The 19,169-nt window shown below is 61.1% G+C and overlaps 2 protein-coding genes across 3 annotated transcripts in view; both read left to right on the forward strand.

Annotated features, from left to right (window-relative positions):
- Nucleotides 1–4,092, forward strand: part of FAM178B (family with sequence similarity 178 member B) — a 97,688-nt gene extending 93,596 nt beyond the window's left edge. Inside the window, exons 15-17 of the mRNA XM_070428551.1 lie at nucleotides 2,113–2,190; nucleotides 2,434–2,586; nucleotides 3,792–4,092. Coding sequence (XP_070284652.1) covers nucleotides 2,113–2,190; nucleotides 2,434–2,586; nucleotides 3,792–3,959 — 399 coding nt within the window. The 3' untranslated portion in view covers nucleotides 3,960–4,092. The remainder of the gene's footprint in view (nucleotides 1–2,112; nucleotides 2,191–2,433; nucleotides 2,587–3,791) is intronic.
- A 4,226-nt stretch (nucleotides 4,093–8,318) lies between these two features.
- SEMA4C (semaphorin 4C) lies at nucleotides 8,319–19,169 on the forward strand. Of its 2 annotated transcripts, none has more exons than XM_070428552.1 (15): nucleotides 8,319–8,415; nucleotides 10,156–10,299; nucleotides 12,187–12,335; nucleotides 12,652–12,714; nucleotides 14,615–14,713; nucleotides 14,803–14,899; nucleotides 15,009–15,125; nucleotides 15,221–15,372; nucleotides 15,453–15,628; nucleotides 15,818–15,962; nucleotides 16,049–16,271; nucleotides 16,406–16,518; nucleotides 17,265–17,422; nucleotides 17,507–17,577; nucleotides 17,704–19,169. In XM_070428552.1, exons 2-15 carry the CDS (start codon nucleotides 10,191–10,193, stop codon nucleotides 18,534–18,536), a joined length of 2,505 nt encoding a protein of 834 aa, XP_070284653.1. In that variant the 5' UTR covers nucleotides 8,319–8,415; nucleotides 10,156–10,190; the 3' UTR covers nucleotides 18,537–19,169. The 2 variants fall into 2 exon arrangements, with proteins under 2 accessions (XP_070284653.1, XP_070284654.1); XM_070428553.1 differs by having other exon boundaries at nucleotides 8,391–8,415; nucleotides 10,153–10,299.

Raw genomic sequence — 19,169 nt, forward strand, 5'->3', positions numbered from 1 at the left:
TCGGCAAGGCCCTTAATTCCATGGTCGGCAAACTGCGGCTCTCGAGGCACATGCGGCTCTTTGGCCCCTTGAGTGTGGCTCTTCCTAAGCCTTAGGAGTACCCTAATTAAGTTATTAACTATGTACCTACCTATATAGTTTAAGTTTAAAAAATTTGGCTCTCAAAGGAAATTTCAATCGTTGTACTGTTGATATTTGGCTCTGTTGACTAATGAGTTTGCCGATCACTGGCCTAATTCAAATTTTCCAGGTAGTTAAAAGGAGGGGCCGAAGTTTCTCTTGAGCCTGAGGCTAAAGTTGCCTTTAGCTCAAAACAATGTGCATACCAGAGAGTCCTGGAGTGACTCAGCCAGCCTCCCTCCTCTCCATTGCCCACTGCCCAGACCCTGCCACCAGCCCCGCTCCACCCCAGCCAGCTTCCAGCCTCTGTTTCCCTGAATCAGCCCCAGGTACTGTAATCAGCCCACCCGGCCCCACATAGTAACCTCACCGCGATCCTACTGTTCCTTAGAAGCCTGTTGTAGCTGAGTCACTTCCTCCTTGAACCTCTGAGCTGCACACCACCCCCAGGCTTTTAGAAGGACCCTTCTCCTTTTGTGCGCTGGGGAGGCTGAAATTCAGGGTCTGTGGCCAAATGATTGCCTTCCTGCAGTATCGTTCTTCTCTGATGTCTAAGGTTGGTGGCTGTGTCTCAGTCCGAGTGCAGTGGGCACACAGGCCTGCGCCTGTTTTATGTCCGGGGTGGGGGAGGGGTGGTGGTGAGCCGCTTGGCGGACTGCAGAGGTCAGAGGGGCTCCAATGCTGTGGCCCTCCCTCCAAAGGGCACGGTCAGTCTGGGGACAGGGAGCCCCCGGGGAGCAGGGGGTTGCTGGCAAGTTAGCTCCCTGGTGAGCTGGCCTGCTGGGGGACTGGCAGCTGCAGGACCCTGCAGTCGGAGCTGGCTCAGAGAGGCCAGGCGTGACCCCCAGCCACACTGCGTCCCCCTCGTCCCCCTAGCTGCATCTCTGTGCCTGCCAGCCTGCCTTCCGGTCAGGCCCCCTGGGGGCCTCGCTGCCTGTTGAAGAACAGGCTGGGTCTGCGCAGGGCAGGTGCTGCTGGGGGAGGGGCAGGTGGTCTCCGTCAGGCCTTTGCACTGTGGCATTTGAATTCAAGAAGACTATTCCACAGGGCCAAGTCTGGTGCCCTCGAAAGTGGTTCTAGCTTCTGCCCTAAGGAGGCTTCTGGTCTGTGCAAAAAGGCTGCCCCATTTCTGGGTACCACTTGGTGCTCTAGGGGGAAGTGACGGCAGGGGGAGCCTTGGGCTGGTTCTGAGCTCCAGCCCCTTCTGGAGCTGCCTCTCCCTCCAGCTCAGCCTCAGGTACGGGCAGGTCAGGGTCATTTCCTGCCACCCTCCCTGTCTCAGACATAGGAGTCCGAGGTGGGGGTGTCCACAGACAGAACCTCAGAGTGCCAGGAGCAGACCGTCTCCACAGCAGGGCCTCGCCGATCTTTAGGATGCTCCCAGTACCTCCTTTTCTCTGCACAGCAGATGAGTGAGCACCCACAGAGTCCAGGGCCCTGGGATCACACCGTTCTGACCAAATGGCACCCCTCAGTCTCTAGGGCAAGAGCAAGCGTATGCGTTGGTGGGTAAGGCGTGCAGATGCGCACCCACAGCCACCACTCTGCCTCCGCCTCTTCGCCTGCCTCCTCATGTCTGCAGGTCTGAATGTCTGGCTGGGCTGCACATCTGTCTGTGCAAGTGGTGTTCCACCCAGGGGTGAGCTGGGCACCCATGGGCCACGCCCCACCAATTGAGGAGAGTGGCCCCCAGTGACAGCGCCCATAGATGTAAGTGGCACCTTGAGGAGCAGGGCAGAGGTCAGAGTGGACAGCCCCTCCCTAGCGGCGCTCTCTCCACTGGAGCCCCGGACAGGGCTGGGGCAGCATGGGCTCTGGAGGGAAGGGTTTCTTCCTTTTCTGAAGGAAGAGAGAGCCCTGTGAGTGGGGCCCTGGGCTCCTTAAAGACGCCTCCCAGGAAACTGGCTGGAAGCCCAGCCCTCACCCTGCAGGGCCTGGAAGGAGGACTGGGGTGAGGGACTCAGGGAGGCCCGTCTCCTGTGCTCTCTCCAGGTCTGCTACCTGTGCCACAGCCTCCTGACACTCGCTGGGGTGGTGGTCAGCTGCCAAGACATTACTCCAGACCAGCGGGTGAGTCTCCCAAGAGGCTGGGCTACAGACAGCTGGGGCGGAGCCCACCCTGCTCTCAGGAACTGCAAAGAGGGGCTAAGAAGCAGCAGCAGTTGGGGGGTGGGGGGGGGGGCGTGGAGCAGGCCTCTGCCTTCTCCCAGCATCCCATGGGGCCTTCTCAAGAGTTACTGACATGTGCCCCAGCACTTGCCCTGTCCCTCTCCTCTTTCCTTCTCCGGCTGCCCCTCCACGGTGCCTCTGCAGGAAGAGCTGCGGCTATTGTGTATGCAGTTGGACCGTCACATCAGCACCCATATCCGGGAGAGCCCCCAGGCCATGCACCGGACCACGCTCAAGGACCTGGCTACCCAGACCCACATCCGCTGGCAGGAGCTGCTGACCCACTGCCGGCCCCAGGTGGTGCCCCTCTAGCCTCCGGACCTGGGAGGGGAGGGAAGTGGTCAGGCAGCTGACCAGAGCCAGAGCACGCCCCCCCCCCCCCCACCGTGTCCACCCCCACTGCAGCTGCTAAGCTTCGGGCTGGAAAAGGCTGGAGCGGGCATTGTGGGGGAAGGGAGGGCCTGGAGGCCTTCAGCATTCTTATCAAGAGTGAGATCCCAGTGTGGGTGTGTGGCGTGGGGTACAGAGAAGCCTCTACTGAGCAAATGCAGAGGAACTTTGCCCAGAGAGGGGAAACCCGGGCACCAAAGGCGCCAGCTGTCCCCCCTCTGCCTGCCCGCCCTGCAGGCTGAAGCTGGCCTGCTCTGCCAGGACCACACAGCTGCCAGGCCCTCCCTCCACCTCTGGAGCATCAACCTCCACACCTCCCTTTCTCACACTGAGGTGATGCTGTTCACAGCTAATACTTATTTCTACACGAGTCCGCACAGCCCCAGAGGGAGGCGGGTGTTACTATGCCCCCATTTCACAGAGAAGGCAACCCGGTCACTGAGAGGTTAACTAGCTTGCCCCGTCCCACAGGCAGGCAGCGTGTAAATGTCAGAACCGAGGCGCCGGGCCAGCCTGGCACCCACGCCTGCGGCCCTGCCCTGGCATCCTCCCTCTGGCCTCCATCCCTCGAGGAGCAGCGCCGGCTGGCTTAGGGGCACTTCCCTTCGGGGCCCCCAGCCCTTGGTGGAGATGAGCAGCCTTTCCTCTGCCTTCTCTCCGCGTGTCCTTCCCCTGTAACCTCTGACATGGGACTGACATGTCGCCATAGGCTGTGGCTTAGGTCTCAGATTTCGCAAGTCCCTGGGAAAGCTGGCAAGTTAACCTCACCCTCAGTCCCCAAGGAACTGGATCACACTAGTCTTTCGGTGGGAATCTGTTTGTCATGAAAAGAAGGAAAAGTGATTTGTGGCCTGGCCACGCCAGGAGGCAGGCCCACCTCTCACACTGCCCTGGGGCTGCGAGCAGCCAGCAGTGAGGGGGTGGAGGGGACCAGGCAGAGGTGTGGCCCATGGCCTGCTGCCCTGCGCCCTGCGCCCTGCCTGGGCTGAGCCCCAGGAGTCCCGTCACTCAGCAACTGGCACAGGGAGGCTGTGCTGGATGGTGCATGGACACTGGAGAATCAGGGAGCATCAGGGCCCTGGGCAACCACACCCTTTCTCACCTTGCCGCAGGCCCAGTGCTTCAGCCCCGGGAAGACATCTAAAGGAGCAGGGCCGGGGTGGCCCAGGGCTGCGCTCTGCCAGGGAGTGAACAGGACCCATGGAACTAAAGGAAGCAAAGAATGGGGGCCAGAGGAGGACCATCTGATGAAGCAAGAGCCTGCCTCCTCCATGCCCTGACTCCCAGTGGCAAGGGACCCTGCCTCTCGCTGCCTGCCGCACCCCCCTCCCGCTCTCCTTCCCTGCCCAGCATGTCCTCCTTGTCCTCCCACCCCCTTTCTCTCTCACGAATGTGAGGTTGCTTTGTGCACACTAAAGCCGAGTTTCACATCAGTGGTTCAGATGGTTTCCTGCAGCCCCTGTCCTGAGGTCTGGGCCAGCGTCCGGTTTGCTGAATACTCACCTCGGACAGCCATGTGACTGGGCTCCGGCCTTGCTGCCGGAGGTGAGTTTTGTGGGTGCTGATCCCTAACAGGATGCTGAATGTCTTAGACCTACTCCCCTTGAGAAATGAGTGGGTTTTCCGTACCCCCAGCATCTCATGGGGCCTTCCCAGGAGACCCCGGGTGTCCATTTCCTCCCTCCGCCCACTCCTCCAACCCTGAGCATCCATTTCTAGTCTCTGGCCTCTCCTGACTCTCTGGGGGTTGGGATGGAGATTTGCAGGGGCCACAGAAGTAGAAGGGGAGTAACAAAGGACACCCCTGCCAACTTGCCTGTGCACACTCCTCAGTTCAGCCCTAGTGTCTGCCAGTGGAGCATCACCATGGCGGGTGCCTAGACTTGGTCCCTCTCCTTTGTCCTTTCAAGGCACAGAGGTCAGGGGAAGGTGGGCTAACTAGGAGAGAGGCTCCCCCAAAATAAAGGACTTTCAGGGCAAGTAGCTCGATTGGCAAAGCCGCAGCACCCCATCACTTCCTGGGCCTCCCTCCCTGGGCGCCAGAGTGCTGGGAGCCGGGGGCATCTATAATTCAGAGGCTGGGTACCGTGCCGGACGCCTCCCTGCCTCGACGCCTCTGCCAAGTGAGAGGTGGAAGAAATCCTCTGCCAGGGGACTTGGCTGCCCAGGTGGCTGGACCGAGAGTTCTGGTTTCTGTTCCTGGCTGCATCGCAGGCCCCCTTGGCCAGGGCACTACTGAGGCCCCAGGTAGGCCTGCGATACTGCAAAAAAAGGGCAGGCCGCCTGCACCCTCCCTCAGGGCTGCCCACTTCTAGCACTGTACATCCTGGCAGTTCATCTGCAGCCATTCAGTTCACTCTGGAAACCTGGAAGTCACCTTTGTAATTTCCCTTCTTTGTTTCACTGCCAAGGGCAGAGAGAGAGCAGGGAGACCTGGGGAGTTTCCAGATCTCTCTCTGTGGCTCTTAGAAAGGGATGGCGCTGTCCTTCGCCGCCGCCGGCTCTGGTTCTCGCACTGCCCCAAACACTCATCCCCCGGAGAGAAATGGACACCAAGGAAAGGAGGTGTTGGTGGCGACTCAGTCGCTCCGGGGGCCTAGCTGTAACCTGAGCGGAGGTGTGCAGTTTGAGGTCACCCAAGGGCAGACGCCATCCCCTGGGACCTGTAATGGGCCCTCTCTGGAACTGTCCTGGAGCAGACCTGATCTCAAACTAGTCTGGGGCCGGTTGGAGACTCAGCCTGCTCTCGGCCAGGAATTCACAGGTGCTGGTCCTGGCACCCCTGCCCTTTCCAGATGGCGCCCTGGGGAAGGGAGGGGCATCCTGAGGCCCCTGAGAGCAGCATCCGGGGCTGTGGTGACGGATGTTTTCCTGCTTCCTTTGGGTGATGGTGGCAGGGAGGGGCTGGGAAGGGAAAGGCTTCCCAGGTGGGTGGCTTTGATAACTCTCCTCCAGGAGGAAGTAGAGAGGAAGTCCTTTTCCGCTGTCCCCACTGACCTCAGTCCCCAGGCCTCGGGAAGATCCCTGAAGGGTGGCTGACCCAGGCTTTCTCATTTCCCCTTGGGTTCACAGCAGCTCCAGGCTCCTGGGAAGTAGCCAGGCATGTTGACCAGAGAACCCCAGTGGGAAGCAGGGCTCCTCCAGTCAGCTGCCTCAGAACAGCGGGGGTGAAGGCCGCTCTGGCGCAGGACCGATGCGTGTGGGGGAGAGTGGAGCCTTGCTTTTCAGGTGTGACTCCTGGGCCCACCTGTGGGGCCAGCCTCAGCTGCCAGTGCATCTGAGCAAACCTCAGAAGGCATTTAGTGCCAGCCTTTCCTTGACTTGGCCTCAGCAGTTGAGTTAGTGGGGCAAGTAGGAGTGTCAGGGCCTGAGGCTGAGGTGGGCACTTCCACTGAATATGCCAGACAGGCCCCAGGGAGGTCGATAGATACACAGTAGTTTTGTTTGTTTTTTGTCGTAAAATTTTTATCTTAATTTAAGACCCAGGAATTCTCATTTTAGACCAATTGTGCTTATATTAAAAAGTATGACTCATGCCCGCTGGTATAGCTCAGCAGTTGAGCATCGGCGACCTAGGAACCAAGAGGTCACCTGGTCAGGGCACATGCCCCGGGTTATGGGCTCCATCCCTTTTGAAGGGCACCCAGGAGGCAGCAGATCCATGAGGTTTCTCATCGGTGTTTCTATCTTCCTATCCCTCTCCCTTCCTCTCTTTCTCAAAAATCAATGAAAACATTTTTTTGAAGTATGAATCATGAGCAAATGGTCATGCAGGAAACTATCCCCTGCTCACTCAGCCCCGGAAAAGGCCAGTACTGGGAGTGAACAGAGCGCAGAGGAAATGGGCGCAGGTGGCAAAGGGGTGTGGGGGCTGCAGCCCTATCTTTGGGGAGGAGCCTTTGGAAGGGAAGGGCTCCCTGGAGTCTGTTATTGGAACACAGAAGCCTGCCTTGGGGTACGCGGAAGACTGTCCCTGCCAATGAAACCAAACCACCTTCTGAAACTTTCCACTGGGGCTATCTTGCAGGAGGAGCTCAAGTCTCTGTCTGGTAACCCTCACACCTAGTGGGTGGCAGTGGGGGAGGGGCTGGAAGGGGAGGCAGAACAGCAGGAAATGGAGCATTTGGGGGCTAAAAGTTGCCCGGATCCGATGTGACTTAGTGGAAAGATGGATTTGGCGTCCCAGGGCCCAATTTAACATTCTGACTTTGTTTATATCTATGTGACTTCAAGCAGGTCTCTCTCAGACTCACTGTATCTACAAAGTGGGACAAACAATGCCCACTTTTACGAAGTGGCCCTGAGGGTGGAGCGTAAGAAAATGTAGAGGCAGGTTGCAGAGTCTACAGCACAGAACAGTGAGGGGATCTGCATACAGGTCGCCACTTAAATGGATAAGGAGTGTCCCCCTACTGAGGTCACACACGGCCTCTCACTCCGACCGCTGAGGCAGAGCCTGCTGCCCACCCGTCCTAGCGGCTGGCTTGCTCCCGGTCTCCAGCATCTCCACAGCTACACAGCTTTCCTCTGGCGGAAAGGAGATGGGAAATGTGGCCTCGGCCAGAGCAGAAGGCGCCTTTATGTGCACCAGCAAAGACCCAGTTACTGAGTCCAAACTGGGCTGCCTCCCCACTTATCTCCTCTACTCTTCTGGTCTCTGCTCTTCAGACGCCAAGTTTAAACCCAGAACAAAAGCTTCTGTCTGGACTGATTTATAATCCAGATCTGCTGATGGGGCCCGAAAGCATTCCTCCCCTGCAGGGCTGTAGCAGCTTAAAGCAACCACCCTAGCCTCGGGGCCTCTCTTCGCCTCTGCCCTCTGCTCCTGGCCAGGAGGTGGCATCTCTCTGGGTGCTGGCCTCTGTCCACCTCCCAGTTCGGAGGACCAGCTGGCATCATCACCCAGTTACTTCTAGGAGCGGCTGTGGGCGGAGACTGGTGGTTCTGAAGGTGGCAGATCTGCAGCGTGGCTACCTTCAGCCCCTTTCATCTGAACATCGGGGCTCCTGTCAATTGTTAGCCCCCCGGAGGCACAGAAGGAATCCTTCCTGGAGTGGCTCTGTGCCCCCGGCTAGAGGGAGCTGGGCGAGGGGCGCTGAGGGGTCCCCGTGCCTGTGGAGGAAAAGCCAGGGCAGTGTCTCCGCAGACAGGGGTCTTCCTGGCCAGGGAGGCCCGTGCAGTCCGGCTGCAGGGCCGGCGGTCGGCCCAGAGGAGGGGCCGCGCTCCCCGGCGCCGCTCTCGCACACTCGCCCCGAGGCCCCTCCCGAGCCCGGCCGCGTAGCCCCGGTGGGCCTGGGAGACACTTCGAGAGGCCGGTGAGTCCGCTTCCCCGGACAATGCCGGCGCCCGGCGCCCGTCCCGCGCCCCCCCCCCCCCCCCCCCCCCGTCCGGAGCCACGGAGCGCCCGCGACTCCCGCGCGCGGCCGGCAGGGCAGGGGCTGGACGCGGGGACGGACCTCGGGGAGCGAAGCTGGTCCGCGGCCGCAGCCCCTCCCGGGCCGGCCTCCGGGGCCCGCCCCCGAGCCCCCGCCTGACGTCAGGGGAGGGGCGGGGTGGCGGCCGTAAGAGAAAGAGCCGGCGGCCGCCGCGGTGGCGCGCGGAGCCCGAGCTCAGGGCGCCGAGCCGAGCGGGACCGAGGGCGGCGGCGCAGGGGCCGCGGAGGGGGCGCGCGGGCGGGGCGGCGGGGTCGGAGCCGAGCGTGCGGGCGGCGCCAGGGACTCCAGCCGCGAGGAGACGGTGAGCGAGGCCAGGGCGGCGCGGGGCCGAAGCCGCGGGGCTCCGGGCGCCGCTTTGTCCCCCTTCTCGGGCAGGGGCCGCCTCACGCGCGAGGCCGGGATCTCGGGGCGCAGGAAAGGGCAGTGGGGGGGCCGTTGTCCTCTCGAGATCCTTCCTGCGCCCCCGGCGGGGGCTTAGAGCGGGGCCAGCAGCGCCTGCAGCCAGGGGTCCTGGGCGCGGACTGGCCCGGGAGCGGGGCTGGGAGGAGGGTCCCTCGTGCAGTCGGGTCCGCGGCCGGGATCCTCTCCGGGCCCCCGAGCTGCCCCCGCTCCCCCACCCCCGATGGAAAGTTTGGGGCGGGCTTGGACCGAGGCCAATGTTGTGGGATCGGATTTCCCCGCCGTGGCCCCCCGCCCGTTCCGCCCGGGAGGCGGGGTGTCCTGGAAAGCCAGCTCCCGAGCTCAGCCGGCCCTGTCCCCGCTGGACCGCTCGCCCATCGGCCGCCGTTCGTGGTGGGCAAGGGTGAGGGGCCACCGCCGGGACCCCGCGCCCCTGCACCCACCTCGAGGCCGTCCCCGTTTCCCTGGTGGGGGCACACCCGCGCGCGCCGCGGAGTCCGGCCCAGCCTGGGGTAAGGGACAGAGGGAGGCTGGGGGTGCTGGGGACCCCGCAGGGTGAGCGTGTCCCCAGTCCCCCGCCCTTCCCGCGCGGGGTCCTGGGCCGACAGGGGGCGTCCGCAGGCCGGTCTCCGGCACGCTCCTTGCGCGGCTGCTTTGTTTGCATTCAAATCCCCGAGCTGGGGAGGGGGGGGGGGGGCAGGGGGGGGAGGGGACAGGGACGGGGTCTTGGCGGGGACCCTTTGTTTTGGGGTTAACACGTCCCGGCTTCTGTGTCTCCGTGCCCGGCCTTGCAGGCCTGCAGCGGCGGCAATGAGCGCAGTTGGCCCGGCCGGGCTGGGGGCGCGATCCGGGTGGGAACGCTCGTCAGGCCCCGCGCGGCACCCGTGGATCCCCGGGAGCCCCGGGCGCCCCCAGCCCGGGCCTGCCCCTCCCCGCCCCGCCGGAGGGCGCCGCCGTGTCCCGGGCGCGGCTGCTGTCCCACCGCCCCCAGCCCGAGGGCCGGTGTCCTCGGAGGCTGTTCGAGGGACGGAGGAGGCGCTGGTCACTCCACGCCCATCCTATCCACTTCCTGCCTCCCCTCCTGGGCAACAAAGGGGCCCCGGGAAGGGCGCCCCGCAGCCCCGGCCGCTCCGGCCCTGCCGGTGGAGAGCGGGGTCTCGGGCTCTGCCCGCCATTGTCTGCGCTGGGGGCGGGGAGAGGCTGGGCAGGACCCCCGCCCGGGTCTCCAGCCCCCGCCACGTGCCCCCTCACCGCGCCTCGGTTCACGTCCCAGAACTAGGGCTTGGGCTGGCTGAAGCCCCTGCAGGGTCAAGTCTTGCTTCCAGAGGTTACTTTCAAAAATCATCGAATCTGTCAGGCCTGGTATGGGGGAGGGGGCCCTTTTTATTTTCTTAAACAACTTCCTGTTGAGGAGAGGGAATGGGGGAGGGCCTCCTCCCCCCCTCGGCCGCACCCCTTCAGGGAGACTCCCTGGTCCTTTGGAGGCGGAGGTGGGGGGCTCAGGTATGAGAGGGCACTGGGTCTCTGCTCCTAGGACTGGGGCAGGGGCGAGGGGCTCCTGGGGGCCTGAGCGCGGCGTCCTGGCAGTGCCTTCCGGTCTGTGCGCGCGGCTGTGATCCTGACCCTTTTCTTTCCCCAGCAGGGCAGCTGGCCTGGAGCTAGAGCCCGGCGCGTGCCATGGCCCCACACTGGGCTGGCTGGCTGCTGGCTGTGGGGCTGTGGGGCCTGGGCTTTGGGGCTGAGATGTGGTGGAACCTGGTGCCCCGCAAGACGGTCTCTTCCGGGGGTGAGTGTCTGAAACCAGAGGAGACAGACAGGCTGGGGGAGAGGGGCCAGGAGGGGCTGCTGAGGGAAGACGCTGAGGGGCTGCCCCTTGACTGTGCCCGCTTCACTCTGCTGTCAAGGCCCGCCAAGGCGTGTGACCCAGTTTTGACTCCAGGGACTTAGAACTGATGGTCCTGCCCAGGACCTGGGCTGCCCCCCCGCCTCTGACGCTCAGGACGGCAGGCCCCATTCTGCACCCCTCTCCCCGTGCCTGCCTTCTGAGGTTGCCACTCTCACTGAGAGTCCAGCCAGAGAACCCTGAACCAGCGTAAGCGTGCAGCCAAGGCCTGCGACCTGGTGGCCCTGGGTGGGCGTGTGTGCACGTGCTCGTGTGGGCGAACCACGGCCCTGACAGCCCTTACTGTGCGCGCACCTGCACCAAGGGGTGATGTCAGGTGTTTGTGTCATCCCCGCGCTCTGGGGACCTGGGGTGAGCTCACCTCCCACAGGCGGCACTCAGGTGCTAATGAAGCCCTTCCTTACCTGACTGTCTGGGCCCATCTTTGGTTCCAAAGACTAAGCTGGTATAGGGGGACCCTGAGGACGGGTCAGCAGCTATTTGGGGAGCCGACACAGGGGTCCTGTGACTATGTGGATGCCGTGGTGCCCTGCCTGGTGAGTGGCAGCAAGGCCTCCCACCCCCCAGGCGTCAGCACCCTCTCTGGTCCCAGCCTCCGGTCTCCCCTGCCATCCCCGCCTGTTCCGGGGGCCAGCTGTGCTGGTATGTCGGGCAGCCTGGATTTGTCTGAGTGGAGTGGGGGGGCGGTTTCTAAGACAAGGAGCGCTGACAACTTCTGTGTGCCCTGCCCTGCGGGGTCAGGGGCGGGGTCTGGCTGGACTCTGATGTGGGCAGTGGGCAGCAGAGCAAAGAAGGAAGAGGCAGCTGTGGAAGCTGGGAAGGAGAATGCCCAGCTCTGCAGCCAGAGGCGCTGCTGGCCTGAGAGTGGGAGCCATAATTCTGATGGCTTCCTCTGGCCGGAAGCTGTGGCTGAGATGTCCTTCCTTCCTCCTCACAGCTCAGATGTGCCTCCTCCCAGGCTTTTCCCAGGGAAAGCAAGGAGGCCCACAGGAGCTGTCAGCCAGGCAGCAACTCAGGAAATGCGCTTTATTGCCCTCAGGGCACTGGGCTGCATTGCTTGTGGGGTTGCTAGCCCTAATGTGGGGAACAAGGACAAGTAGGCCCAGGAGACCATTGCATAGAGCAGTGATTTTTCAACCTTTTTCATCTCATGACACACATAAATTAATTACTAAAATTCTGTGGCACACCAAAAAGATAGTATTGTATTTTTGGCCAGTCTGACCAAATATATATATATATATATATATATATATATATATATATATATAATTTTTGATTCATTCATACGGGATGGCTACTGTTATATTGCCTGTTGTCATTTTTTTGTATTGGACAATCTAAGGGAAAAGTGGTCAGTGCCCCTGACTAAAATAGTTGGGCATGGTTTTTGTTGTTAATCCTCACCCGAGGATATTTTTCCATTGATTTTTAGGGAGAGTGAAAGAGAGAGGGAAAGACAGAGAGAAACATTGATGTGAGAGAAACACATCGATTGGTTGCCTCCTGCACGAGCCCTAACCAGAGCCCCACTGGGGAAGGTATGTGTCCTTCACCGGAATCGAACCCGGGACCCTTTAGTCTGCAGGCTCAAGCTCTATCTACTGAGCCAAACTGGCTAGGGCAGGTATTGCATATTTTAAAAATCTTATGGCACACTGGTTGAAAATTTCTAGTGTAGAGGAAGGCTGATTTTGGGGGTGGGGTGCCTGGAGCCCTAAGAAGGCCCACCTATCCACAGCCTTGCTCACTCCCATCTTGTCCCTGCAGAGCTTGCCCCAGTGGTGCGGCGGTTCTCCCAAACGGGCATCCAGGACTTTCTGACGCTGACCCTGACCGAGCAGACCGGGCTCCTGTACGTTGGGGCCCGGGAGACCCTGTTTGCCTTCAGCGTGGAGGCTCTGGAGCTGCAAGGAGTGGTGAGAGGTGGGGGAGCGGGAGGCACACAGGCCCGTGACAGGCAGGACCCCAGAGGCTCATGGTCAGGCTGCCCCTTGGAATTTGCTGGGTCTGCAAGGCCACCGTGGGCAGGGTGCTCGAGTTGTCTTGCCGTCTGCCGCACTCATTAGGTTCTGCTCCCATGGGGCCATGCGGGGCCTATGTCCTCTATGAAGTCAGATCCCAGGGTTGGGGACCATGTACTGTCACTTGGTGTTCCTGTGGCTGCCACAGGCCATGCTTGGGCACATGCTCAGTGTATCTGTGACGTTGCTGAGGTGCCTGTCCTGTCCCCAGATCTCGTGGGCAGCTCCTGTGGAGAAGAAGACCGAGTGTGTCCAGAAAGGGAAGAACAACCAGGTGGGTGCTTGGGACAGACCAAGGGAGCTGGGGGCAGGGGCCTCTGCCTCCCCCTGGCTGGGCCTCACAGCTCACGCTCTGCCCAGGGCTCCCTTTTCATTCCTGGTCTGGGTCCTGAACTCCGTCCAGTGTCCCCCATTCTCGGCCCTCTTTTAACTGGATCCCCCATTCTCGGCCCTCCACTTTTAACTGGAACCCCCATTCTCGGGCCCTCCACTTTTAACTGGAACCCCCATTCTCGGGCCCTCCTCTTTTAACTGGAACCCCCATTCTCGGGCCCTCCTCTTTTAACTGTACCCCCATTCTCGGCCCTCCTCTTTTAACTGGATCCCCCATTCTCGGGCCCTCCTCTTTTAACTGGATCCCCCATTCTCGGGCCTTCTTTTAACTGGATCCCCCAGTCTCGGGCCCTCCTCTTTTAACTGGATCCCCCATTCTCGGGCCCTCCTCTTTTAACTGGAACCCCCATTCTCTCTCGGGCCCTCTTTTAACTGTACCCCCATTCTCGGCCCTCCACTTTTAACTGGATCCCCCAGTCTCGGGCCCTCCACTTTTAACTGGAACCCCCATTCTCTCTCGGGCCCTCTTTTAACTGGATCGCCCATTCTCGGGCCCTCCTCTTTTAACTGGAACCCCCATTCTCTCTCGGGCCCTCTTTTAACTGTACCCCCATTCTCGGCCCTCCACTTCTAACTGGATCCCCCAGTCTCGGGCCCTCCACTTTTAACTGGATCCCCCAGTCTCGGGCCCTCCTCTTTTAACTGGAACCCCCATTCTTGGGCCCTCTTTTAACTGTACCCCCATTCTCGGCCCTCCTCTTTTAACTGGATCCCCCATTCTCGGGCCCTCTTTTAACTGGATCCCCCATTCTCGGGCCCTCCTCTTTTAACTGGAACCCCCATTCTCTCTCGGGCCCTCTTTTAACTGTACCCCTATTCTCGGCCCTCCACTTTTAACTGGATTCCCCAGTCTCAGGCCCTCCTCTTTTAACTGGAACCCCCATTCTCGGGCCCTCCTCTTTTAACTGGAACCCCCATTCTCTCTCGGGCCCTCTTTTAACTGTACCCCCATTCTCGGCCCTCCACTTTTAACTGGATCCCCCAGTCTCAGGCCCTCCTCTTTTAACTGGACCCCCCATTCTCGGGCCTTCCTCTTTTAACTGGACCCCCCATTCTCGGGCCCTCCTCTTTTAACTGTACCCCCATTCTCGGCCCTCCTCTTTTAACTGGATCCCCCATTCTCGGGCCCTCTTTTAACTGGATCCCCCAGTCTCGGGCCCTCCTCTTTTAACTGGAACCCCCATTCTCTCTCGGGCCCTCTTTTAACTGTACCCCCATTCTCGGCCCTCCACTTTTAACTGGATCCCCCATTCTCGGGCCCTCCTCTTTTAACTGGATCCCCCTATTCTTGGGCCCTCTTTTAACTGGATCCCCCATTCTCGGGCCCTCTTTTAACTGGAACCCCCTATTCTTGGGCCCTCTTTTAACTGGATCCCCCTATTCTTGGGCCCTCTTTAAACTGGAACCCCCTATTCTTGGGCCCTCTTTTAACTGGATCCCCCCATTCTCGGGCCCTCTTTTAACTGGATCCCCCATTCTTGGGCCCTCTTTTAACTGGATCCCCCATTCTCGGGCCCTCCTCTTTTAACTGGAACCCCCATTCTCTCTCGGGCCCTCTTTTAACTGTACCCCCATTCTCAGCCCTCCACTTTTAACTGGATCCCCCATTCTCGGGCCCTCCTCTTTTAACTGGAACCCCCATTCTCGGGCCCTCCTTTAACTGGACCCCCCATTCTCGGGCCCTCCTCTTTTAACTGGATCCCCCTATTCTTGGGCCCTCTTTTAACTGAATCCCCATTCTCAGGCACTTCTCTTTTAACTGGATCCACTTTTCTCCCCAGACGGAGTGTTTCAACTTCATCCGCTTCCTGCAGCCGTACAACGCGTCCCACCTGTATGTGTGTGGCACCTACGCCTTCCAGCCCAAGTGTGCCTACATCGTGAGTGCTGCCCCCTCCCTCTGCCCTGCGTGTGCTGCTCTGAACGCCGGGCCTTCTGCACCTCACTCTCTGTCTCTTCCCTGCCTCAGGACATGGTCACCTTCACCTTGGAGCGTGGAGCCTTTGAGGATGGGAAGGGGAAGTGCCCCTACGACCCGGCCAAGGGCCACACTGGCCTCCTTGTGGGTGAGTGGCCCCCTGCGGTAGGCTGGGTGTCCCCGGGGCTCATTCCCATCCGGGGCTGTGTGGCCTACGTGTATGTTCACCTGGTCTGGCTGATCCTCTGTCTCCATAGATGGCGAGCTGTACTCGGCCACACTCAACAACTTCCTGGGCACAGAGCCCATCATCCTGCGTAACATGGGGCCCCACCATCCCATGAAGACAGAGTACCTGGCCTTCTGGCTCAACGGTGAGCCCCTAGGAGCTGGAGCTGGCGTGGGCACTGGGGGAGCTCTGGGGGGAGGCATCACTAGGGCCTGGCTAAGTCTCCTCCCCTTCCCGTAGAACCTCATTTTGTCGGCTCTGCCTATGTCCCGGAGAGCGTGGGGAGCCTGACTGGGGACGATGACAAGGTCTACTTCTTCTTCAGCGAGCGGGCCTTGGAGTACAACTGCTACATGGAGCAGGTGGTGGCCCGTGTGGCCCGAGTCTGCAAGGTACAGTCTGTGGCGGTGAGCGCTGGGAGCCCTGCCAGCCGGGCAGGGCTGACTGCCAGTGTCTCCTTGTCGTCTGCCAGGGAGACGTGGGGGGCGCACGGACCCTGCAGAAGAAGTGGACCACCTTCCTGAAGGCGCACCTGGTGTGCTCGGCCCCCAATCGCCACCTCTACCTCAGCCACCTGCAGGCACTGCACACCCTGCAGGGCTCCTCCTGGCACAACACCACCTTCTTCGCGGTTTTCCGGGCACGATGGTGAGCTGGCCGGGAGTCACTGGGGGTGGGGAGAAGCAGGTCTTCAGGTTGGGGGTGGTTTGTGGTGCAGGCCTTTGGGCGGGGCCGGCTGGCCAGTTTTCTGGAAGCCAAGGAGGATGTTGGGTATCTGCTCCCAGTGGGACGTGGGTACCAAGCCTGAGCCTTGGGGTCCCTCCCTTGCTGTGACAGGGGTGATGTGGACCTGTCAGCAGTCTGTGAGTACCAGTTGGAAGAGATTCAGAGGGTGTTCGAGGGTCCCTACAAGGAGTACCATGAGCAATCCCAGAGGTGGGGCCGCTACACCGACCCAGTACCCAGCCCACGGCCGGGCTCGGTGAGTTGCCCTGGAGGGTGCGCTACTGCCCTCAGCCCCCGTGCTATTCCCACTGACTGACCGCCCTCCCCGACCCCAATCTCCAGTGCATCAACAACTGGCACCGTCACCACGGCTACACCAGTTCTCTGGAGCTGCCCGACAACACCCTCAACTTCATCAAGAAACACCCCCTATTGGAGGAGCAGGTGAGGCCCCTCTGGGGCCGGCCCCTGCTCGTAAAGAAGGACACCAACTTCACCCACCTGGTGGCTGACCGCGTCACGGGGCTTGATGGAGCCTCCTATACAGTGCTGTTCATTGCCACAGGTAGGCACGTGGCATGCGGGCCTAGCTGCTAGAGGCTGGCTGAAGGCCTGTGTGCCTGGATAGGGTGATCTGGGGATGCCCCGGGGCCCTTGGGCTCTCTCGTTGACACCTGTCCTTCCCCAACCCCCTCACAGGAGACGGCTGGCTACTTAAGGCTGTCAACCTGGGGCCCTGGGTCCACCTGATCGAGGAGCTGCAGGTGTTTGACCAGGAGCCTGTGAAAAGCCTTGTCCTGTCCCGGAGCAAGGTAATCATCAGGCCCCGCCCGCAGCTCTTCCTCCACCTTCCCTAGTCTGTGCTTGGCCCTTTCGGGGCAGGGGAGGTGCTCCAGCACCCTCGCTCAGCTGGGGGCGAGCTCCAGGTCGGTCCTAGTGGATCCTGCTCCCCGGAGGCCGTGTACATGGCCAGGTCCCTGTGAGGCTGCGTTGCCCCCCAATCCTGACCCCCATACCTTCCCCCTTCCCTGAGGTGCACTCGGCACCTTTCCCTTTTCTGGCCTGTTGCCGCACCTAAGGTTTCACATGCTCCCCTTTTACCAACTGTTGTGGCTCAAATTGTTCCCCGGAACATGGAATGATGGTAGAAAGAAAGTCTGGTTGAAGAAACACAGATTAGCAGTCACCATGCAAACAGGAAAACTCCTTATGCTCGGCTGGTACTATTGTGAGGGCTGCCGGGCCTTGCGGAAAACATACTTCCTGCACTATTTATACCGCACTGGAGCCGTGTGTGTGTGTGTGTGTGTGTGTGTGTGTGTGTGTGTGTGAGATTATACACAGCACCACGGGGCTACTGTTCCTCTCCAGTAAGGTCACCTTTATAAGGTGCTTAGGATGGGGTCTGGTTTGTAATAAGCCCTCCCTGCGTTCTTTGGTCCTTAGATTTCCATCCTTGGTTCTCCCTTCTCTTGGCCCCTTTTTGCCCTGTGCTGCCCCCAGAAGTCCCAGCTGTGCCCATGCTGTGCCGCTCCTATGCCCACTGCTTCTCTTGCAGAAGCTGCTGTTTGCAGGTTCCCGCTCACAGCTGGTTCAGCTACCACTGGCTGACTGCGTGAAGTACCGCTCCTGTGCCGACTGCATCCTCGCTCGGGACCCCTACTGCGCCTGGAGCGTCAACGCCAGCCGCTGTGTGGCCGTGGGCGGCCGCTCTGGGTGAGCGGGCTCTCCTCCTATTGGGACCAGGAGGAGAGGCAGGTGGTGGGAGCAGGGATGCTGATGGACCCTCTTCCCAACCAGATCCCTGCTGATCCAGCAAGTGACGATCTCCGACACCTCGGGCATCTGCAACTTCCGTGGCAGTAAGAAAGGTGAGCCGCCTTCTGTCCCCCTCCCAGCGGGATGGGCCCGGGGCCAGAGCTGGAGTGTCTGCACTTCCCTTTGGCCCTGGGTTTCCTGCACTGACTCTGCTCCCTCTCCTCTCCCGGCCGCTGCAGTCAGGCTCACGCCCAAGAACATCACGGTGGTGGCAGGCACAGACCTGGTGCTGCCCTGCCGCCTGTCTTCCAACCTGGCCCATGCCCGATGGACCTTTGGGGGCCGGGACCTACCTGTGGAACAGCCTGGCTCCTTCCTCTATGATACTAGGCTCCAGGCCCTGGTCGTGATGGCCGCCCAGCCCCGCCACGCCGGGGCCTACCACTGCTTTTCGGAGGAGCAGGGGGCACGGCTGGCTGCCGAAGGCTACCTGGTTGCTGTGGTGGCCGGCTCCTCACTGACCCTGGAGGCCCGGGCCCCCCTGGAAAACCTGGGGCTGGTGTGGCTGGCTGTGGTGGCCCTGGGGGCCGTGTGCCTGGTGCTGCTGCTGCTCGTCTTGTCACTGCGCCGCCGGTTGCGTGAGGAGCTGGAGAAAGGTGCCAAGGCGGCAGAGAGGACCCTGGTGTACCCTCTGGAGCTTCCCAAGGAGCCCACCAGCCCCCCCTTCCGCCCTGGCCCTGAGACTGATGAGAAGCTCTGGGACCCCGTTGGCTACTACTATTCAGATGGCTCCCTCAAGATTGTGCCTGGACACGCCCGGTGCCAGCCGGGGACTGGGCCCCCTTCCCCGCCTCCTGGCATCCCTGGCCACCCCCTGCCATCCCCAACCCGGCTTCACCTGGGGGGTGGGCGGAACTCAAATGCCAACGGTTATGTGCGCTTACAGCTAGGTGGGGAGGACCACAGCGAGGGGCTTGGGCACCCCTTGCCCGAGCTGGCGGACGAGATGAGGCGCAAACTGCACCAGCGCCAGCCCCTCCCGGACTCCAATCCCGAGGAGTCCTCGGTATGAGGGACCCCACGTCGGTGGGGCAGCCTGGGGGCCGTGGCTCCTACTTTTGCACAGGCACCAGCTACCTCAGGGACATGGCGTGGGCACCTGCTCTACTGGGACGGATCCTGCCCAGCACCTGCTCACCCATGAGGACCTGCTCTGCTCAGCACGGGCACTGCCACTTGGTGTGGCTCACCAAGGCACCAGCCGCCACACGGCGTCTTCCTCCTCTCTGTGAGGGGCTGTGAATCACAGACACGGGACCCCAGCAGCCAAACCTTCAGGACAGAAGTTGGAGATATGGGTGTGTTTGTGTATGTGTGTGTGTGCACGTGGGTGTGTTTGTGTGACCGTCTTCTGTTTCTGTGGAGTCTTCCCTTGGCCTGGGGTCCTCCTGGTGAGTCATTGGAGCTATGAAGGGGAAGGGGTCGATCACTTTGCTTCTCTTACCCCCACTGTCCCCAGGAGGGGCAGGGATGTACATATGGGGGTGGGCTGGGCAGGGTGCTGTGCCCCTGGGGGAGTGCAGGGCTCTGGGGTGGGCCTCGTCCTGCTTCCAGGGTGGTGAATGTTTTCAGGGTTCAGGGGAGGGAGTGGAACCTCCTGTGTGTTTGGGGGAAGGGAGGGCGGGCCTCCCAGTGGCCCTGGGGT

The sequence above is a fragment of the Myotis yumanensis genome, unplaced genomic scaffold, assembly GCF_028538775.1.
Source record: "Myotis yumanensis isolate MYYU_CA2020_CCGP unplaced genomic scaffold, mMyoYum1.0.hap1 SCAF_11, whole genome shotgun sequence".
Classification (NCBI taxonomy): domain Eukaryota; kingdom Metazoa; phylum Chordata; class Mammalia; order Chiroptera; family Vespertilionidae; genus Myotis; species Myotis yumanensis.